The 23,713-nt window shown below is 45.2% G+C and overlaps 2 protein-coding genes across 2 annotated transcripts in view; both read right to left on the minus strand.

The window, feature by feature from the left end:
* The window catches only part of LOC136837304 (uncharacterized), a 475,645-nt gene that overhangs the window by 424,500 nt on the left and 27,432 nt on the right, over positions 1-23,713 (minus strand).
* On the minus strand, positions 16,292-17,752 carry LOC136837258 (uncharacterized). The gene has a single exon (XM_067101997.1). The coding sequence runs from the start codon at positions 17,750-17,752 to the stop codon at positions 16,292-16,294; it is 1,461 nt and encodes a 486-aa protein (XP_066958098.1).

Here is a 23,713-nt window from a genome sequence, read left to right on the forward strand (position 1 = left end):
TTCACTCAGAAGGGATAATTCGAATGAAATGTTGTCTATTGGGTCATTGCTGAGTCGGGAAGTTGGGGAAAACTTCAGCTGGTATGCAAGCAGTTAGCTTGCCCAGGTAATTCCTTGGGTGCAGTTGCTCTCAGGTTCCAACTTCTTTTAGACTTGTATGGCCCAGTGGGTAACGCCCTTGCTTTCCACCTGAGAGACCTGGGTTCGATCCCGACGTGAGTCAGAAATTTATTTCTGTTCCACACGTGATTGTGTGTTGATGATTTCTATCTTATTCACTCAGAAGGGATAATTCGAATGAAATGTTGTCTATTGGGTCATTGCTGAGTCGGGAAGTTGGGAAAACTCGCTGGTATGCAAGCAGTTAGCTTGCCCAGGTAATTCCTTCCAGGTGCAGTTGCTCTCAGGTTCCAACTTCTTTTAGACTTGTATGGCCCAGTGGGTAACGCCCTTGCTTTCCACCTGAGAGACCTGGGTTCGATCCCGACGTGAGTCAGAAATTTATTTCTGTTCCACACGTGATTGTGTGTTGATGATTTCTATCTTATTCACTCAGAAGGGATAATTGAATGAAATGTTGTCTATTGGGTCATTGCTGAGTCGGGAAGTTGGGAAAACTCGCTGGTATGCAAGCAGTTAGCTTGCCCAGGTAATTCCTTGGGTGCAGTTGCTCTCAGGTTCCAACTTCTTTTAGACTTGTATGGCCCAGTGGGTAACGCCCTTGCTTTCCACCTGAGAGACCTGGGTTCGATCCCGACGTGAGTCAGAAATTTATTTCTGTTCCACACGTGATTGTGTGTTGATGATTTCTATCTTATTCACTCCAGAGGGATAATTCGAATGAAATGTTGTCTATTGGGTCATTGCTGAGTCGGGAAGTTGGGAAAACTGCTGGTATGCAAGCAGTTAGCTTGCCCAGGTAATTCCTTGGGTGCAGTTGCTCTCAGGTTCCAACTTCTTTTAGACTTGTGGCCCAGTGGGTAACGCCCTTGCTTTCCACCTGAGAGACCTGGGTTCGATCCCGACGTGAGTCAGAAATTTATTATATATATATATATATATATATATATATATATATATATATATATATATATATATATATATATATATATATATATATATATATATATATATATATATATATATATATATATATATATATATATATATATATATATATATATATATATATATATATATATATATATATATATATATATATATATATATATATATATATATATATATATATATATATAAAGTACAGTATATGTAATTCTAGATACAATGCCCTCTTAACTTTAAATAAATTCTTTGCTTTTTGGATGTGCTTGTAACTAGGAAGCCATACATCCAGATGCAAGAAATTGAAGACTGTGATTGCGGTCGCGGGACACGAACCCGCATCGCCTTAACCACAAGGAGGTCACGTTGCCGACTGACCACGAGAGGGATAAAAGTCTATTACCTCTCGTACATACATATACCTGTCGTTTTCAGATATATTTATTAGAGCTGGAATAGACCCATCCTCACCATCATAGCCAAGTGGGCAATCGTTTTTGTTGCTTTTTACACTGAAATATATATGCAGAATCTACTGGTCACTCTTACCAGACACATATGTAATTCTAATAGCCACAATGCCCTCTCAACTTCTCGAATTCTTCGCGCTTTTTTGGATGTGCTTGTAACTACGAAGCCGTACATCAAGACGCAAGAAATTGAAGACTGTGATTGCCAGTCGCGGGACACGAACCCGCGTCGCCTTAACCACAAGGAGGTCACGTTGCCGACCTGACCACGAGAGGATAAAAGTCTATTACCTCTCGTACATACATATACCTGTTGTTTTCAGATATATTTAATAGAGTTGGAATAGACCCATCCTCAACATCGTAGCCAAGTGGGCAATCGTCTTTATTGCATTTTAGGCTGAAATATATATGCAGAATCTACTGGTCACTTTTACCAGACACATATGTAATTCTAATAGCCACAATGCCCTCTTAACTTCTCGAATTCTTTGTGCTTTTTGGATGTGCTTGTAACTCTGAAGCCGTACATCCAGACGCAAGAAAGTGAAGACTGTGATTGCGAAACAGGACACGAACCAGCGTCGTCTTAACCACAAGGAGGTCACGTGAGATAGTTCCATTAACGGAGACAAGAGTTTGGTAATATATTTCGAAAGTTTATATGATATTGAGCCAACAGTACTGATAATAGGCCGCATAGGATTGTTTTCTTTGTGTGTTTTTACTAATCCGTACAAGTAAGGTAACGAGGGAAATTTTACCGACAACTGACTTCTTAGTTCTTTTTTATCTTTAAGGATGTTTTTCACTGTGCTGTTGAAACTTTTTATGACTTGATCAAGGGGATTTTTTGTCAGTTTTTTGTATGTCATATCATCATCCAGTAGGGCTTGCATACGTGATATGTAGTCAACTTTATCTAAAATTACAATACTATTCGATTTATCAGCTTTTGTGATGTGGATTGTATTGTCTTTTTTAAGGTCGGTCAAGCTTTTCTTATACCGAGCAGGGAAATTGCTTTCATGCCTAACACTCGCAGCTCCATAAATGATATGGCTCAATATCATATAAACTTTCGAAATACATTACCAAACTCTTGTCTCCGTTACTTGGAACTATCTCAGATTCTCACGTATATAATAGTCTAGATTTAGTTGATAAATTAAACAAAATCACTTTTTGCCCCACTGATAGATTCGTTAGTTTTGATGTTTGTTCCCTTTTTACTAAAGGCCCTATAGATTCCATTTTAGAGTATCTTAGTAATGAATTAATCCATCACGAATTACCTCTACCTGTAAGTCATATCATTTCTCTCACTAGGTTGTGCATTTGTGATTGTAAGTTTATATTCAATGGTGCATTTTACCAACAAATATTTGGTATGGCAATGGGCAACCCTTTATCCCCACTCCTCTCAAACTTGTACATGGAATTCTTTGAAAAATGATATATACCTAATATCATTTATACTCCTTTAAAGTGGTATAGGTATGCTGACGATATTTTAGCTGTTTTGCCTGCTGGTATTGATGTAAATGATTTACTCTGTAATTTGAATAACCAGGTACCATCCATTAAGTTTACGTTAGAATTAGAAAAAGACAATTACCTCCCTTTCTTAGATATTTTAATACATAGAGAACCATTTCAATGTAAATTCAGTATTTATAGGAAACCAACCAACAACTTAACTTATGTCCATTTTTATTCAGGCCATCACCTCAACATCAAAATAACAGTTTTTAAAGTAAATTGTATTTTTCCTAACTATACAAATACCGAGGTCCTTTACATTAGGGATAACTTTCAGGCGTAGGCTGGAAACGGCCGTTGAACTTCAAACAAAGTGGTTAGGCAGTTAACTACTGTCCAGGAGGCAGGAGTACCGCCTGCCCGGATGTAAACATTCCAGTTTGCCTTTTGGCCCAGGTATCAGATTGAGGGGTGGCATGAGGTGGGCATAAAGTGTAAAGGACCTTGGGTTTGTATAGTTAGGAAAAATACAATTTACTTTAAAAATTGTTATTTGTTCCGACACAATATACAAACCCTCGGTCCTTTACATTAGGAGACTCACTGATTGGAGGGAGGAATCTGATAAAGTCTCTCTAAACTGACTGGAGTTCACCTTGTCTTCCCTTCCTGGTTGTGAGAGCAAGGAAGGGAAAAACTACCTCTGACAAAAAGATTGGGTTGTAAGAAACGCAGGATCAGTTGTCAGACTTCTGGGTCCCTTTGCATGGAAGAGGAGACGTCAGTTCATGCAAAGTAGGCTAGGAAGAATTGACGTCGGATGACAATAAGGCAAATACACGCATTGGGTTTGTCTTATAGTCATGGTCTCCTTCCTCCCCTTGCAAGAGGAAGGAGTGGGGTTGCTTCTATTAACCTGAATGGAAATAGAACGGGAGCTCCCGTTATGTGCTTACCTGCCTCGATCGCCAGATCCAGCTTGTAACGGCACGTCCGCTCCCTGCCCGTGGGAAGAGAGCCAGGATGGGGAGAAAGAAGAGAAGCCAGTCACTCCACATTCATCTCCCAATCACAACCGTGCAACTTAGGTGAGATGCAAACTGTCCTGTTAGAGGAGCCGGATAAGCTACACAACTTGTTGAGCAGCCACCACAGGACCCAAGGAAAAAGTGTCCAAGGACTTGTGTGCAACATCCCGGAGGTAGAAGGAGGTGAAGGTAGTCTGCTGGGACCACACGCCCGCCTTCAGCACCTGTGACACCGACATATTCTTCCGGAATGTGAGGGACGGACCAATGCTGCGGACCTCGTGAGCTCTCGGACAAAGCGTACTGGTGTCGTCTTCTCCTGCAACAGAGTACGCTCTCCTTATTGTCTCACGAAGCCAAAAAGAGATGGTGTTCTTGGACACTTCTTTCTTGGTCGAGCCAGTGCTAACGAAGAGTCGTCGACACTCAGGCCGGAGGTGCCGAGTTCTCTTCAGATAGTGCCGCAGCACTCTAACAGGACACAGTAGCATCTCGTCTGGTTCATTACCTACAAAGTCCTCTAGGGAGGGGATCATGAAGGACTCGAACCGTGCGTCAGGGACCGAAGGGTTCTGAGTCTTCGCTACGAAATCCGGAACGAAATCGAGCGCAACTGATCCCCATCCTCTTGAGTGTTTCACATCAAAGGAAAGTCCGTGAAGCTTGCCAACTCTCTTCGCCGATGCCAGGGCTAGCAAGAAGAGGCGGTCTTGAGGGTCAGATCCTGTCTGATGACTCGTAAAGGCTCGTCACAGTGCGAGTCAGGCTCCTTAGGGACGAGTGTCACGTCCCACGCAGGGGCCTGAGATCCCTGGGTGGGCAAGACCGTTCGAAGCTTCTCATGAGTAGAAATCTCGAAGGAGGAGGAGATGTCTACTCCTTTAGCCGTAAGACTAGGCCGAGTGCGGCGCGGTAGCCTTTCACAGCTGAAATGGAGAGAAGCTTCTCTCGGCGAAGGAAGACGAGGAAGTCCGCGACCTGCTGAACAGTAGCTCCGACCGGAGAGATACCCCTTCAACGACACCAACCACAGAAGACGGACCACTTTCCCTGGTATACAGCTGCGGAGGATCTTCTGAGGTATCCTGCCATCTCTGTTGCTGCGCGGCGCGAAAAGCCTCTCGCTCGCAAGAGATGGTGGATAACCTCCAGCCGTGAAGACACAGGGAATGCATTGCCAGGTGGAACCGCTCTGCGTGAGGTTGGCGCAGGAGGTTGGGCCAGGGGGGAATCTCTCTCGGCGCCTTGGAGAGGAGAGCTAGCAGGTCTGGGTACCAAACGGCCTGGGGCCATTTGGGTGCCACCAGAGTCATTCTGAGATTCAGGGTGATCATCACTCGGCTGATCACTCAGCGAATCAGACAGAATGGGGGAAAGGCGTATGCGTCGAGATTGTCCCACGGGTGTTGGAACGCGTCCTCCGCAGCAGCCCATGGGTTTGGCACGACAGAACAGAAGACCTGGAGCTTTCTGTTGTGTCGGGTGGCGAACAGATCGATGGCTGGATGCCCCCACAGATCAAACAGCCTTTCCACTACTTCCTGATAGAGGGACCATTCGGTCCCTACCACCTGGCTCTGGTGGCTGAGCTTGTCTGCCACGACATTCCTCTTGCCTAGAATGTACCTGGCTGACAGCTCTACCGAGTGAGCCACGGCCCACTCGTGCACCTGCATCATCAACTGATGAAGCTGGTGGGAAACCAGTCCCCCCCTGCTTGATGACGTATGCCACTACCGTGGTATTGTCGCTCATCAGTACCACAGAGTGTCCCATCACTCGATCCCGGAATTCTTGGAGGGCCAGGAAGGCCGCCTTGAGTTCCAGGATGTTGATGTGAAGGTGCTCGTTGTCTCGGTGCCACACTCCCGAAGTCAGCAACTCCTCCAGGTGTGCGCCCCATCCCTCAGTCGATGCGTCCGAAAACAGAAGCATGTCTAGAGGGGGAGTGTGCAGGGATACTCCTATCAAGAGGGTCCTGTCGTCTAACCACCAGCGAAGGTCCTTTCTCACCTCCTCGGAGAGAGGGATGAGGAAGGACTGGGGGTCTTGGGACTGGGACCAATACTCCTTCAGTCTCCACTGGAGAGACCACAGGTGAAGACGCCCGTGAGGTACTAGCTTCTCCAAAGACGACAGGTGACCGATGACGACTTGCCATTGCTGAGCTGGCTGCTCCTGCCGTGACAGGAACAACTGTGCTGCCTGCCTGAACTTGCTGATACGAGAGTCCGAGGGAAAGACTTTCGCTCCCACCGTATCTATCAGCATGCCCAGGTACTTTGTCCTCTGCTTGGGGGTGAGATTTGACTTCTCCAGATTTACCATGATTCCTAGATCTCGGCAAAACTCGAGGAGCCGATCCCTGTCCTGTAGCAACTGTGAGCGAGAGCTCACCAGGACTAGCCAGTCGTCGAGATACCTCGGAAGACATATCCCGTCTTGAGTGGGCCCAAGCTGACACGAGGAGAATACTCTCGTGAACACCTGGGAGTGGTCGAGAGCCGAAACAAAGTGCCCTGAATTGGAAGACCGACTCCCCGAGGACAAAGAGGAGGTACTTGCGAGAGGACAGATGAATGGGTATTTGGAAATACGCATCCTTCAGGTCCACCGTAAGCATGAAGTCGTTCTCCCTGATGGAGGCCAGCACAGTTTGCGCTGTTTCCATCGTGAACCAAGTCTGGCGAACAAAACGGTTCAAGGGAGAGAGGTCTATGACCGGTCTCCATCCCCCTGAGGCTTTCTCTACAAGAAAGAAACGGCTGTAAAAGCCTGGAGACTGGTCTGACACAACTTCTACAGCACCCTTGCTCAGCATGGCTTGCACTTCTTGCTGTAGTGTGGTGAGCTTCGACGAACCTAGAACATAAGTCTGGAGATGGACCGGAGAGTAGGAGAGTAGGTGAGGGGAGGCTGAGACTCGAAGGGCAGTAGCTATCCAGGTCTCGGCTCCATGGCGCTGCCAAGTTGCCCAATGGCTCGACAGGCAACCCCCCACCTTCGGCAGCTTTTGGGGGGGAACGCCGCCCCTAGCATTTCCCCTTCTTCTTCTTACCCTTGCCCCCTTTACCGGCTTGGAAAGTGGGCTGAAAAGGGCGGGAGTGACCCCCCCCCCTTTTCGAGGAAGAAGAAGGCTGGGTGTTTCCTTGGGGCCCCTTCGAAGACTGGGACTTCTTAGGGGTCGAGGAAGTGCCAGCCTGGCCCGAAGATCTGGCCGCAGTAGAATGCGAAGACCCGGAGGTCTTGGCCACTGCCTGGTGGACAAGCTGGTCGCTGTCATCGGCACGGCGCTTGTCCACCGCGGCGTCCACCAGCTCTCTGGGGAAGAGAGAGGAGGAACCCAGCAACGGTCCATTTCGCAGGGCGATAGCTGACTCGGGACCTACAGACCTGGCAAAGTGAGAGAGAACGGCATCCCTTCGCTTTAGCACGAGGTTCGCCCACAGGTCTGCAGTCTGGTGGGCGAGGTAGGAGATAGCCCTACCCCCAGACTGGCACAGTCTCCCAAAGGCGGAGTCCTCCCCAGGTACAATAGCGCCTGAGGAAGCAGCTACCTTCGATACTGTGAAGGACCACAGATCGAGCCAGGAGACTGCTTGGAAGGCCGCCATGGCGGTGGCTTCCAGGGTTGCAGCTTCTTGCTGAGAGAGGGAGATGCTCTCTGCAGTCAATTGCTGCAACAACAGACCCGGATCCAGACGAGTCAGGTCCGGGTCAACCTGCTTAGTCAGTATGCGCCCCTTCCACTGGAGTGTAGAGGCGCTTCTGTCGAGGCAGAGGAGGAGGAAGAAGCTTGTCGGCGGCTCGAGAAGAAGAAGTGAACTGTCTTGCCCAGACACAAGACTGTTCACCTGATCGAGTACCCCCTCGGCAAGTGTGGACCACGGCAGCCCCACGAAGCCTTGGGTTCCTTCTTGGGTCCCCAGAAGAATTTGAGGCGCGACGGACGATCCAAGCGAGGCCGTGGTCCCTTCCCGAGGTCACTGTGCTGACGAATCAGCGCGATAACCTCGGCAAAAGTCCTCTGTATTTCGGGGGTGCCCGCATCCTGGGGCAGAGGACCCTCGAGTCCTTCCAGAGTGCGGTCCTCCCGAAATACTCTCCCCGCAGGAGAGAGAACCTCGGCAGACCCCTGTGGACCTTCCTGAACCACGCGGGCCTCAGACCTGGTCGAGCCGAGAACCGAGCCAGGTTCGTACCCCCCCGCAGTAGAACTCTGAGAACACTCCCCAGAGTTCCTCCTCTCCGACTCGTGCCCCCTGGAAGAAACCGAAGGGGCAGAGGGGACAGGCGAGGAAGATCGGGCGCTCCCACTGGCTTTACTGGCAGAACCAGCAGAGGCAGTGGGCCGAGAGCAGTCACCAACCCGCGGTGATGACGAGCCCCTGGGTCAAGGAGACTGCTTTAGCCCAGGCGAAGCAATCTCCTGAGGAGAGCGGAGCGGCTCGCGAGAACCGAGCCGCGCATTCGCCTCCCCGAGCCAGGCTGGCCGCGCGGACGTGGCCGGGGACTGGGAGGAGTCGAGCACGCGGCTGGCTGGCACGAGCTTGCGCCGTCCTCTGGACGCGCCCCAGTCTTCTTCGAGGCTGGAGCCTCTTGGGAAGACTGAGCAGGGGACCTCTTCCCCACCTCTCCTTGCGTTCATGAAACACTATCCCAGGAACCTGACTTGGCACCTGAAGGAGTGCCAGCAGGAAGAGATGGAGCACCTGCAGGCCCCGGCTCTTTCTCTCGCCCCACGCCCTGGTCTGTACGGCGAGAAGTTTCTCCCGTATCAGACTGGGGTATCTGGTTTCCTTTCTCCACCAGCGAATTGGTGCCTTCTCGATGGTGGTATTATTATTTTCATGATCATAACTGATGTGTACAAGGATGGATGACATGTCTATTCTTGGATTAGTTTTTGTGTACGATTCGGCGTCAGGGGTGGCCATTTTGGGTATCCCCGCTTCCCGTATAACGGATGTTGTTTGGACCTCTCTGACGCTGAGTCATTTATGTATTTATAAGTACATATATATTTTTAAACTTCTCTAACCTTTAGTCTCTTTTTGACTTTAATGACTTATATAGACATATATGGGAAATTGGAGAATATTCTCAGTAAGTCCTGCTCTTTCTTACAGTCTGACCAAATCATCCGTAACTCTTCGCTGTCGACTCTGAAGATCTGGGTCAGCGGATTTGGGAGGAACGTTGCGTCTGGCAATCCTTATGTCCTGTCGGAGGAGATTTGTAATCTCCTCTACCCCGGGGCCCGGATCTCTGCTGCAATGCCGGCGGAATTGGCCGCCCCAATCATCGAGAGGATCTGGCAAGAGACGCAACCCTCCCAAGAAGATAACCTGTGCGGAGAGGTGGCGGAAGAGGTAGCAGCCATCAACATCCACCTTGAGCCGATGAGCGTGGATTTGGACCATCAGGTAGAAGGTAAGGTGGTAAGTGAGGCAGGGGGAGAGGGTCTTGGTAGTTCCCTTTTTAGTTCTCCTTCTTCTTCTTCTTCTTTCCAGGGGTTTACCAAACCAGCTATCCTTGGGGACAGATCTAGGTCTGTTATCCCCAAGGTGAAATCCTTAAAAAAGGACGACTTACCAAAGTCCTCTAGACCTCAAAGGTCTAATCCGACAGCTCCCTCAAGGTCGTCACTGGCTCTTAAATCAGTGGCGTCCTCAAGTAAGGCTACTCCCCCGTCCAAAGGGTCGAGATCCAGGGTGTCTAAGGCTAAACCTCCACAGCCTAACTTTGACCCTGAGGCCTTCGCCGAACTTCTGATGCAGAAGTTAGACTCCAGGGTTGAAGCTAGGATGCAGGACCTTTCTTCTCAGCTTGCTTCAAGCTTGGAGACCTCTGGTCAGTCAGTGCTGTCATTGACACACAGGATGGAGGCCCAGGAAAGCTTGCTCTCCGGATTTATCCAATCCGGAGCAGTACAGCACTCCCATGTTGTTCCGGATGCTGCTACGGGTTCCCCTTTGATAAGGGGAACCCGTGGCGGCTGGCTCTGCACGCCCCCCTGCATAACGATACCCTGACCATCGAGGGTTTGGGCACTCGACGTCTGGAAGAACTGGAGTTCTTTCCACCCGACCTGGTACCTCCCTACCCAGGCTATGCCAGGCTAACAGAGGAAGCCTGGATTAGATCTGACAAGGTCCCGAAGGAAATGGTTATCTTTCCCAGGGACCAAGCCCAATCCGCCCTGATGCGCGCTCTCACTGACTGGGAGTGCAATAATACAAAACTTACTCCCTTTAAAGGGAGTTTTACGATGTTCTCGGTAGGTGACTCCATCCCTACCCCCTGCACGACTAAGATCACAGAATTGACTATTCAGGCGGGGATAGATGGCAAACCGCTGCCTCAACTACGGGAGACAGATCCCACCTCCCTTCTTTTCCCCGCGGATTCGGAATATTGGTCGGGAGCTCCGGCTACATTCACAGTGGGTAAACTCGACTCCGAGTGTGCCTCCACCTTGTTCAGTGAACAGCTTCCCAAGATTCCAGAGGCCCTTCTGAAGGAGGAGTTTGAGGCTAAGTGCAGGTTGAGTCACTCCCTGCATTCCATCACCATCGCAGAGGTAACAGCGTTAACTTACCCTGACGAACCTCTGTTCCAGGTCCTGACGAAATCATTATTAGCGTCATTCCAATCGGACCTTTAGGACTTTGTGGTGGCGAGACAAAACTGCCGGAAGCACGTCTTCGCAGACGCCACTATCAGACATGAGCCCAACAAACTCATGAAGAGTTCTGTCTGGGGACCTAACATCTTCCCTGAGGATGAGGTCAATAATGTTCTGGCGGAGGCAACCAGAGCAAATCAAAGTCTTTGCTCCCGCTGGGGTCTCCCTTTTAAAAGGAAATTCACAGAGACCTCCGGACCTCAACCCAGGGAAAGGAAGACGTTCAGGAGATATAGGAAACCCCAGGCTCAAACTGTGCTTCAAGCTGTACGGTCTCTCAGATCGGACAGCCTTCTACTTCCAAAGCTCAGCCTTGGCAGCAGTTTGTACTGATGCAGTCGGCTCAGCAAGCCCCTGCTCCGCCAGCCTTCGTAGCGTTCCCAGCCTTCAACGCTTCGTTTGAAAGCCAAGGGGCGTTTCGAGGCTACAACAGGCATGCGAGGGGGAGTAGAGCCAGAGCCGCCTACAGAGGTAGGGCTGCATCCAGACCTCTCTCCCGTGGAAGAGGAGGCCGAGGAGGCAGAGGAAGTAAGGCCCCTTCCAATCAATGAGTCTCCTCAGGTAGGTGGGAGGTTATATCTCTTCTGGGACCATTGGACCTTCAGTCCGTGGGCCCACAGCATAGTTTCAAAAGGCCTGGGATGGAGCTGGAGCAGAGGGCCTCCTCCGCCAGTCAGGTTCCATCAACCTCCATCCAAAGACTTACTGAACTTTGTAAAAGACCTTCTTCAAAAGAAGGCAATAAAGAAAGTGAGACACTTGAAATTTCAAGGCCGTCTGTTCAGTGTCCCAAAGAAAGACTCATTCCAGCAAAGAGTAATTCTAGACTTGTCTCGTCTCATCTAGTTCCGGAGGCTCAATTTCAGTGGTTAGGAATCCAATGGGACCTAAACCCACACAAACTGTCACTTCCGCCAGCCAAAAGGAGGGAAATAGCCAAAGCTACCAGGCAGTTCCTCAAAAACAAAAGAGCCTCTCATCGTACCCAGGAAAGAGTCCTGGGTTCTCTTCAGTTCACGTCAGTGACAGATTTGCTGCTAAAAGCCAAACTGAAGGATATAAACAGGGTATGGCGGAGACGAGCCAACAGCAGAAACAGGGACAAGATGTCTCTAATTCCGCAGGTGTTGAGGAAGAGGCTTCGACCATGGTCAACAGTCAAGAGTTTGTCAAGGTCAGTGCCCCTCAATTTCCCCCTCCATCATTAGTGATCCATACGGATGCTTCCCTAAGCGGATGGGAGGATACTCCCAACACAAGAAAGTTCAAGGAACATGGTCGACTGTATTCAGCCAGTTCCATATCAACATTCTAGAGGCAATGGCAGTATTTCTAACACTAAAGAAACTACGTCCAACCAGACAGATTCATATCAGACTGGTACTGGACAGTGCAGTAGTTGTACATTGCATAAACAGAGGGGGCTCCAAGTCGAGCCATATCAATCAGGTAATGATCGCAATTTTCTCTCTGGCAAGGAAACATCTTTGGCACCTGTCAGTTACCTATCTGGCAGGTGTTCGAAATGTCACTGCAGATTCACTATCCAGGACAACTCCCCTGGAGTCGGAATGGTCCTTTGACAAGGCATCATTCGAGTGGATCTGTCTTCAGGTACCGGGTCTCCAGGTGGACCTGTTTGCCACAGAGAGCAACCACAAGCTTCCGTGTTACGTTGCTCCCAATCTAGACCCTCTAGCTCATTCCAAGGATGCGATGTCAATCGACTGGATCAGGTGGCAAAGGATCTATCTGTTTCCACCAATAAACCTATTAATGAAAGTTTTACACAAACTCAGATCATTCAAAGGTCAAGTAGCACTTGTGGCACCCAACTGGCCAAAGAGCAATTGGTTTCCTCTTCTTCTAGAGTTGAAACTCCAGCACAAACAAATCCCCAGTCCAAGATTGACACAAGTAGTGCAAACTCGGACTGTGTCAGCTTCCTCAAGAATTCTGAATGCCCTAGCTTTATGGACTTCATGAAGTTTGCAGCTCAGAAAGACGCTAACATTGATCCTATTAATACACTGTTCATAGAATCAGACAAGAGGAATCTACTCTCAGACAATATGACTCAGCAGTTAAAAAGTTAGCATTATTTCTGAGGGAATCTGAAGCTCAGGAAATGACCACGAACCTAGCAATCTCTTTCTTCAGATCATTATTTGAGAAAGGACTGGCCACTAGTACTATTACTACAGCAAAATCTGCTTTAAGAAAAATATTTTTACATGGCTTTAATATTAACCTTACAGACTCATATTTTTCGTCAATTCCTAAAGCATGCGCTCGTCTTAGACCAGCAACCCGTCCTCACACAGTTTCCTGGTTCTTAAATGACGTACTTAAATTGGCATCAGACACTGATAATGAATTATGTACATACTCGAGTCTGTTAAGGAAAACGTTATTTCTAGTAAGTCTAGCCTCAGGGGCTAGAATTTCTGAACTGTCTGCTCTCTCTAGAGAACCGGACCATGTTGATTTCCTCCCGTCAGGAGAAGTTCTGTTGTCTCCGGATCTCAAGTTTCTAGCAAAGAATGAGGATCCACAAAATAGATGGTCTCCTTGGAAGATTATTCCCCTTCCACAGGATCTGTCCTTATGTCCAGTTAACACTTTAAAACCTAATTTAAATAGAACTTCTAATAGGAATTCAGGCCCTCTTTTTGTTAGGGAAAATGGAGGAACCATTTCCTTAAAGGCCATCAGGCAACAAATACTGTATTTCATAAAGCAGGCAAACCCGGATTCAGTACCTAGGGTACATGATATTCAGGCAGTGGCCACCTCAGCTAATTATTTTCATAATATGAATTTTGATGACCTTAAAAAGTATATGGGCTGGAAATCACCAAAAGTGTTCAAACGCCACTATCTTGAGTCTCTACAGGCTCTTAAATACCCCACAGTAGCTGCAGGAAGTATTGTCCCCCCAGCCCTAGACTGGTTTATGTAACCTTAGTTTATCCTATTGTTTATATTTCTCTCGCCTACCTGCCTCGTTTACTGGCCCTGCCTTCTAACCTTTAGGTCAGGCCTGCTTCACAGCCTGACTCCTGGCCGTTTCATGGATTTCCTGTTTGAATCTTTCGTTAGCCTTAAGTGTCTTGGTGTTAGTTATTTTATGATTTAGACTGTGTGCCTTATAATGTTAATTATGTCTTTAATATGAATGTTTTGGGTTATTAAAACAGTATTTTTCTCATAGTTTTATTTAGCTCCATTAAGGTAATTCTTAGAGGGCTTCACCAAGCTTTTGTATGGTTGATTCTCTGTCACTATTTCACTGGGTAACACAGGTCAAGCCCAGAAAAGGGATTTTGACAAAGGAAAAATCTATTTCTGGGGGAAGACCTGTGTCACCCAGTGACCCATCCCTGTACTCACTTTTTTCCCTCCCGAGTGGCATACCAAGCTTGGGGGGTGCTAACTTGGGATGAAGATGGCGGCCGGGGTGGTGGTTGGCTAGGTACGGGGATGAGGTTTTGGAACGGCTCCTCCCTTTTCAGGGTTTTGAGATTGGAGAAATCTGTAGGACGAAGATCTGTGGTAGTGGCAACCACTCACCCCTTGTGTATACCGACACCATCTAGTGGTGTTCGATCCAGGGGTCGTAACCCTGGCATTATGGTTAGCTTTTTCTCTGGTATATTTAGCAATATTTATACCTTGAAATCAGTGCTAATGGACTATTTCACTGGGTGACACAGGTCTTCCCCCAGAAATAGATTTTTCCTTTGTCAAAATCCCTTTTCATAGTGTTACCCAAACTTTTGTGTTGGTGATTTAACACTTATTTACTTAAACATTTCACATATGCTGATACTTTAACATTGCATACTTGATTTGATTTTCATTTGTTAAGATTTCTTTTTCAAATCTTGAGTAAATCTTAATAATTTGAATTTTGTTTAGTTAACGTAATTTCTTGATAAATTGGAATGTCGTGAATTAAACTTGCTTAAGAATGAATGAAATCTTATATTGTTTTCAATTAATGGTAAATTTTTTCAGATTGTGAATTCTAATTATAACTTTTGAAGTTTGAAATAAATTCTTGTATTTAAATTTTAAAAACAGTGTTTCATTTTTGACCACCAGTGAATAGGGTCATCTATGTATGCACAAGGTAAGTGATAGACATGTTTTGTTCTCCTGAATTAAGACCAGGGAAACAATTATAGTTGTTTGATAGAGTGATGGCCTTTTTCATCTAGTATATCTCAATACCCCACACATAACTTGACAAACCTAGTTTGATATTTCAAATGATAAGTAAGTCTTCAAGGGATCACTGTTGCCTTTAGAGTGTTTAGTGTTAATTTTATTGTTATGAAGATTCAGGTATCTCGCTGAAGTGAGGTAAAATTTTGGATTTTGTAACTAGTTGTGTGATAACCAGGTACTTGGTCACGTCACTTCGTGATAATATATATGTTATACCCCTTACAACAGATCTCAATATTTCGTGTAGAAATATTTACGTAACGTTGCCTTGCGATCTATATTCAGGAACAGCATGGTACTTCGACCCTGGTCCTCTCCCTGACACTCACCCACACATTCCCCCTCTTCAGACCCTACACACCTTTTTTCCTCTCTCAGCAAATTTCTCTCTCTCTCGCATTAGCATTCGTCTCTCTCTCTCTCTCTCTCTCTCTCTCTCTCTCTCTCTCTCTCTCTCTCTCTCTCTCTCTCGTTTGAATGGACGATCTTTCCTACAAAAATAGATATATTATTCAAAGCAACCCAACAAGTAATGAATGAACAAGAAAAGATTAAACTGCATAATGAATGAGTTATCAAGTCAAAATAATCTAACTCTGATTAAAAGTCTTACGACAGCTAAAAACCTTTAAATTCAAAACTCTCACATACTCCATCTTAGACATTATAAGTCTGGTCTTAAGTCACCCACATGAGAAATACCGACATTGCAAAGGTTTTGCATTGTCCTCTCTATAACCACAATGTCATCACCATGTTACCACAGTGTCACCACAGACATCTGTCGAAAGAATTAAGCACAATAGTAATCTCCCAAAAATATACAAGTGCAAAACATAATAATGAAAGTCTAAAATGCATGATTAATAAAGGTAAGAAAAGAAAACACAATAAAATAGAATATGAAAGCGGCATGAATGGTCATGTCCAACTTTCCACACAAGTTCATAGATGTCTTGAAACATGGTAAAAATCATAAGTTCACAGTTCACATAGAAAAAGAAGAGAGTCTGAACTTTACCTTATTCTGCCAGTTCTAAAAGTTTGGAACACTCAAAGCCACGTCTTGACGATTTCGCTCAAGCTTCGCTAATGAACGATCGGACTTACTTTTGGGCAGAATTAGACACAAAATCTAGATTTTCTAACGTACGAACTTATGTACTCACGTATCAACTCGGTCATCTGTTTCACATACCCGAGCCAATATTGTGTGTTCATCACGCCAAACAGCTGAGGTAACCAACTATTTGCTGAATGCAATGATTTTGCGACTGTCGGTTTGACCTAGTACCATCTTACAGCCAACTCTCTTTCATCACATCTTATAGTATTGCAGTTGGGGGAAACAGATAAATGTTCCCCAGCAGGTTCCAGTCCAGCGAAAGCGCGTCTCTGGTCACTGCTCGAAGGTCGTGATAGGGGGTGACAAAATTCGGTAATTTGTGATTGTCGCGTGTTGCGAACAGATCTACCTGAAGATATGGGTGATCTTGGAGGATCCCGCTGAATGACCCGCTGTCCAATTCCCACTCCCCTTCCTGGGCTTTGACTCTGGAGAGGGAGTCCGCTAGGACATTCTGAGCTCCCGCAAGGTGGGATGCTGACAGAGTCCATTTCTTCACCTGAGCTAATCTCATGATCCCCAGCACTATATGATTCAATGGCTTTGACCTTGATCCCCCACGCTTCAAGCATTGTACCACTGGCTTGTTGTCTATGAACAACTGAATAAGAGATCCCCTCTTGGGTTTCAGTCCCTTGAGTGACAGGAGCACTGCCATCATTTCTTTGATATTGATATGGCAAGATTTGAGGGCTCCCGACCACTTCCCGGACACTTTGTTTTGATCTGAGTGTCCCCCCCATCCGTCCTTCGCCGAAGCATCCGTATGAATGGTCACTGAGACTGGTTTTGGGACTAGCTGGACTGAAGATTTCAGGGCCTGATTCGATGCCCACGGTTTGAGCATTGTCTTGCACCTCCTTTTCACCGGGACCTTGTGTTCTCTGAATGATTTGTTTGCCTTTAAAATGAGAATCCGTTCAAATCCTTCAAAGTCGTTCTCAAGACTGGATCTACTATTGATGCAAATAGGAGTTTGCCCTGCAGCACTTCTAGGTTCCTTCTGGAAAAACTCTTGGCTTTTCTGAACCTCTTTACCTGATCTACTATTGACCTCCTGGAGGTCTCTGGTAGGGCTAGCTTTCCGCTTTCTAGACACCATTGTAGGCCTAGCCATCTGAACTTCTTTTCTGGCTTCAGCCATGACTTTTCCCAGTTGATTAGGAACCCGAAGTCCTGCAAGGTCTGAACCACTATTCGGGACGCTTCTAGACACTCTTCTATCGATTCCGCCCAGATCAGCCAATCGTCCAGATACGCCATGACATTCACCCCCTGTAGTCTTAGTTGTTCTAAGATCACTTTGGTCAATTTTGTGAACACTCTGGGGGCTACATTGAGGCCGAATGGCATCACTTTGAATCTGTACGACTGGCGACCTACCTAGACGGAATCCTAGATACTGGCGAAAATGAGGTTGGATTGGAATGTGCCAATATGCGTCTTTCAAGTCGATAGAAGAGGTGTAGTTGTCCTTTGGCAAGGTATGTCTTATCTGATCTATCGTCAGCTTTTTGAATTTGGGACAGTTTATTGCTTTGTTGAGGACAGAGAGGTCCAGAATGACTCTCCTTTCCTGAGAGTCCCTCTTTGGAACACTAAAAAGCCTCCCCTGGAACCTGATAAAGTGGCATTTCTCTATTATGTCCTTTATTAACATTTTGTTCACAAATAGGATCGACTCTTTTGTGCTGCGCTGATGAAAGTATTTGTTGTGGAAGGGGCCCTTCCAATCCCAGTGCAGACCTTTTGATACCTCTTGATAGGCCCAAGGGGACACTTTCCAGGCTTCCTGGAACCTCTTCAGTCTGCCCCCAACTTGAAATGTCTCATTGGTTGAATTGACCTCTACCACCACCTCGTCTTCCCCTGTTACCTTTCTTCCCTCGAAAGGATCCGCCTCTTCCACGACTGCCTCGAGCCTCCTGGAACTGTCTATCTACATTGGGATTGTTGAGATGGCAGTCCACTGCTGCCCTTCAAGGATGGCTGAGAGTGCGGCATAGGGAATTGTTTCTGGGAAGAGGGACCTTGTCCTGGGTCTCGCACAGGAAGAGCTGGTGCTTTAAAAGCCTTCTTATATTGTTGCTGCTTCCTGCGTTTTACCCCCCTTGGGTCTGCTTCGGGTCATATCCTAGTAACTCCTCAAATTTGATACCTCGGTGGGTAGCAATATTATTCAGCAGTTACTAGGTCCCTAGGGAAGAGGTCACTACACATAGGGGAGGCAAAGAGGAGCTCCTTTACTGGCATAGACTTCTGGTCAGCGAATTTTAGGGCTTGACGTCTGAGTGTTAATTTGGACGCCGCCCAAGCCTCCAGAAGGTGAATGAAGATTGGGCCCATGTTCCGAATTTGTAACCTTGGGAGCACTGAATCTCTTTGCTGGTCACAGCGGTATGCCTGAGATTCCATTAATGTCAAGGTTGTAATGCAGGACATTAATAGTTTCCTCGCCTCGAACTCCTGAACACACAGGGTGTCGGCAAGGTATGGAGTGTCCGCAAAAAAGCATGAACGGGCATGGTTTGCTAGAAATTTGCCTTTCTTCATCACCTCTGTGAAGCCTGCTAATGGTTTTGTTAGATCGTCCATGGGATCTGGCAGAACTGTTCCAAAGTCCTGGAGTTCCTTTAAAGAGAACTTCGTCCCATGGGCGGCTGACTACCCAGTTCTTTTCCCAAGATTTGAACAGTTTATTGGTGATAGATGGGAACTTCTCACCAACTGGTACTTTCCAGGCGGGAAGGTGCCTAGCAAGAACCTGAGTGCCCAGAGCACTACCTCCCAGGTCCTGGCAGATATTAGAAAGGAAGCCCTTCGCCTGATCCTGGGTAAAAATCATGGTTTCCTCCGGTACCATAGCCAGAGTCTTAGGTGTTTGGCATCGAAAGCGAAACTTACTACCTTTGAAGTGGACAAAAGGTTTTGCAAACTCTAACCTAGCTAGAGGGGTGCATACATCACTATCATAGAAGATGCCATCCACCGCTCTAGCTAGTCGTGATGCCACCACCCAGGGATTAAACTGCTCTGGCTCGTCCTCCACCACTCTCAAATCTGGGAAATCATCTATATTAATGGGTGGATCTGACACTTGTGCTTGCTCTGGAGTCTGTCCCTGAGCCCCTGTATCCAAAGATTTTGCAAGTTGTAGTTCTATCAACTTGTCCAGCTTTGATTCCATTGCAGACATCCTAGCTTCTTGTGCCGCAAACTTTCTCTTAGTAGAGGCAGTTGTGCGGACTGAAACATTATCCTCATCGACGTCCATAGGAGTCGATTTACTAGGGATGCTGCCAGGAATCGGTTGATCTATTAGGGGTCGAGGCTCAGCATCAGATAGATCCCCCTCATCAACCAGATTTTCAGATTCTCCCAAATCGATTTCATCCCCTGGTATGAAGGGGGGCACCACAGTGGATGCATTAGGATCCACCACGGCATCATCAGGTGAGTTCTCATAACCCCTGATCGACTGAATTCTGGCTGTGGGGAAGAGAAAATCTCTTACACCTTTGTCTGGCAAATAGCCAAGAGGACCTTTTGGGCCGATTTTGGAGAATCCTCTTACCCATGATCTTAAATGCTGTATATTAATATTTGCCATAGAGCCAGAAACAGTGTGATCGCCCGTACGAGCCCATGACAGCCACTCAGTACATCTGTCACACCCTTCCGGACTCCAGTATGGATGGTCTGTACCCTGTACACTGCAGGGAGCACACCCCGACAAAACTCATGCTGAGTCTTGATGGAGTCTATCCGTGTCTTACAGGCGGCATTAGCGCACTTATTTGGCAAAGCCTATAAAAGAAAATAATACTATGAAACACCCCTAAAATGTTTAAGGAACTATGTTCTATAAGCCATTACATCATGAGAAAAAACGAGCATATAGTGTTTATATTCTCGAATGAGGTGACATTCATTCTACCATCTATTTTTATATTCTCGAATGAGGTGACATTCATTCTACTATCTCGAATGGCTGGATTCATGCCCAGTCGACATCCCTGTTAGAGGCTCGTCTCCAATGGGCGCTAGGCACAGGGGAAAAAAGGGGGGTTACTCACAACTGAAGGGCGATCTATGATCACGAACAAGGAAGTCGAATAGTATTGGGATTATGTCAGTTCTATGACAGAGCAACAGGTAAATCCATGCCATTCGAGTCGAGGGTATCATACACCAAGAATGTGGGCTACCATGTAGGCATAGCCTAGACTGGGGGATCTATGTATATCCAACATAGGACATCGATCGCCCCAAACGAATAACGTTGGCAAGAATCGATACTCACGACTTCATTGGTGCATGGCAACAACCTTACAGCTAATAGAACGACATATCTTTATTTGAGTTCAAAACTCATTTCTATACTACACTATTCAACATAAAAGAGCTACTATTTCGAATCAATTCGACATAAAAAAGTTACTATTTCGAATCAATTCGTCATGAGAAAAGCTACTATTTCGAAATAATTCGACTTGAGGTATCTGGTAACTCGACTGGGAGCCAGTGTATCATATGCGATTTTCGTTACGAAACGATTCTGAGTCGAAGGCTTCGACAAAGCTTCGATGGAACCTTCTAGAATGTTCCAGAAGCCCGCATCACTTTTCCACCATGACAATGGGACATAAATCGGAGGTTTTACACGAAAAACTCTATCAAAATGTCCAAAACATAGTCATGTCACACAAACAACACTAAAAAGAATTACCTCAAGTACCGAAAGCGGCTACCATCCGCTTCGGCAAACCCAAAAGTAGCAAAGGTCAGCCTAACTTTAGCGCTAAGCACTAGCATTCGGGCTATCGATAATTTCATAACAAGCAGGTTTATATAAACTTTCCAAGCATGTTTAACAGTTCACACTAGGGTTTTTGGACATGCTGAATCTAAAAATCCTACCCTAACCTATGCTTTTCGCTTTAATTAAGGCAGAATCCTAACCTAAATACGGGTAGCGGTATGACGCTCCCAAGGCATCATTTCGGACACTAAAAAATATATGAAAATATTAGTTAAGCAGGACTAAATTTTGTGATTATGGTAGGGTAGGTACTTATCTTATTCCCCGTTGACTGAGATGAAGACTCCATGCTAAATAAAGTTGCTAATCCTTCAAATTACGCCGGAAAAGATTTTACCACACACACCAAAAAGCGCGGCTAGAAAAACATTGGGTTGGCAACATGCGCATGCGCAGTAGACGCGTAGTCACGTTTACACCCGATTCATTCGAACTAGCCACGGAAGCACAAATGGAAAGGTGTAACCAGTGGAGATGTTTAGCCATGAATTGATTCATCAATGCGGCGGATAGGGGGTCAAAGTGCAGACCCCCGAGACTTGATATCCTATCATAATAGTGACAAGCTTCCGTTAACCGGAATGAATACGTGCCAACCCTGTGCTATAAGTTCTCTGATAAGGGATTTAGCCGGGGCGCTGCCTAAGGCAGACGTAACTGCATGAGGCTCTCGCAGCTCCCTTTGACTAAAAATACCAGTACTGTGTTCTTTCATGCCCAGTAGTTTTGGTTAAAATACTTTCTCTCCAATTTTAATTACAATTGAGTTTCATCCATGTTGCCAATGCACGATAATTTACAGTATAGTCATTAGCAGCTTGAACATTGTTTTCTCAACTTCAGCTACGACTTGCAGCATAAATTTAGCAGTATATTTCCTTGACGATCTTTTATCCATACCAAATAAGGGTATGTTGTAAAAATATATCAATCCTATTCTACTTAACATCATTTGTGCTATAACCTACGGTAATTGTTTATTACCGTATGATGGTTGAAATACCAGATAAACGGCTGTTGTTGTCCGATTCAGTGATAAGCAGAACAACAGTTTCTCAGTCAGTTGTTTACTAACAATACTTTTATCATTCTCTTTTACTTTTTTAACTAGAAGATGGAATAAAGAGATTGAGGAAAAGTTGTCAATTGTAATTTGGTCTCTCTCACTGCCTGATTACGCTGCTGCTCGTGACCGCACAAAATTTAAAAATATTTTATGAATATTGTCGTATCGGTATTAATTGCTTACCCCAATGCAAAATCGAATTATCGTAAGGTGAATTATCATAACTCGAGCATTACCTGAGTATTTTAACAGTTTTATCACAAAAAGAGCATTTAGTCATGAAAATGAAATGAAAATACAGTAATTAGTGAATATTTCTCAGTGAAAAATACCGCAAATGGGTGAATTTTCCATGAATAATTGGCAGATACGTTCAACAGAGAAATCCGTGATACGTGAGTCCGCAAATCGTGAGAAATGCGAATACTGGGGGTTTACTGTACAGATATATATATATATATATATATATATATATATATATATATATATATATATATATATATATATATATATATATATATATATATATATATATATATATATATATATCATATAGTCATATTGAAATTACGAGGTTAGGTCCCGGAGCCCCTCGTGCAAGGTGAATTTTAGCGTAAGTTTGGCATGGTCTTTAAAAATGCTAATAAATGTTTATTTCCAGGGTTTAACTACTAAATATGACCCTAATCATGCTCCCAAAGTATTAAGCTATCTTTTAAATGAACTAAAGTTAGTGTAATTTTATTTAAAATTTAGCTTATTACCCTTAAAAAGGAATACAGTAAATGGTTGACATAAAAATTGAGTACTGCACAGTTTCATAATAGCGCATTTACAGTAGGTGCCATTTTTATACTAATGTTACCCCTAATTCATGGGATGCCGTTTTCTTTGCGTCACTAGGCAAAACGTCACAGTCAACAAAAGTACAATTCCATAAAACATCGAAAACGTACATAATGTTCGTAGAAGGTAGTACAGTACAGGTAAAATTCAATCAATTTAAAATTATATACTGTACAGGTAATGACGTACCAGAGAAATAATAAGTTGTAAAAGTATGTTTGAGCGCTAAACGAATGAGAGAGAGAGAGAGAGAGAGAGAGAGAGAGAGAGAGAGAGAGAGAGAGAGAGAGAGAGAGAGAGAGAGAGAGAGAGAGAGATACTGTAATAAAGTAACTGTACTGCTTTTGTATCGTATTTATGACAGATATATAAATACAAATTTTCCATTCTGATTTTACACCTAAAACACGAAAACTTAAAAATTAAACACACTTTCTACTGGGGTATCATCTTTGAAAAATGCAGTAACTAAGGGTATCACATCTTGTAAAAGTACACCAACTGAACGTGCTGTAATTACATGCACATACAGATTGCACCAGCACTTTTCTCCGAGGTGAACAGAGTAATTTTCAAAGAATGACACTTATACAACTCTTAGTTACATCTCTGATATTACATTAACGAAATCATTTTATCAAATGAGCGCAACTGAACAACCTCATCTCAAGGTCATGTAAAGTCCTTGTGACAAAGACTTTGCAAATGGACATAATACTTGTATGATATTTATGTACAGAAAAATAAATATAAAACTTCCGTATCGATTTTACAGTTAAAAGCATGAAAACTTATAAATGTACTTCAAACATTAAACAAGCATTTTCTGCAGGGGTATCATCTTTGAAAAGTGCAGTAACTTTGCAAATAGGTATCACATCTTGTAA

The sequence above is a fragment of the Macrobrachium rosenbergii genome, chromosome 58 (genome assembly GCF_040412425.1).
Source record: "Macrobrachium rosenbergii isolate ZJJX-2024 chromosome 58, ASM4041242v1, whole genome shotgun sequence".
NCBI classification, from domain to species: Eukaryota; Metazoa; Arthropoda; class Malacostraca; order Decapoda; family Palaemonidae; genus Macrobrachium; species Macrobrachium rosenbergii.

What these genes read in the sequence shown, in the direction of transcription:
- LOC136837258 (XM_067101997.1), bottom strand. Translation starts at nt 17,752, where the DNA reads ATGTTAATAAAGGACATAATAGAGAAATGCCACTTTATCAGGTTCCAG.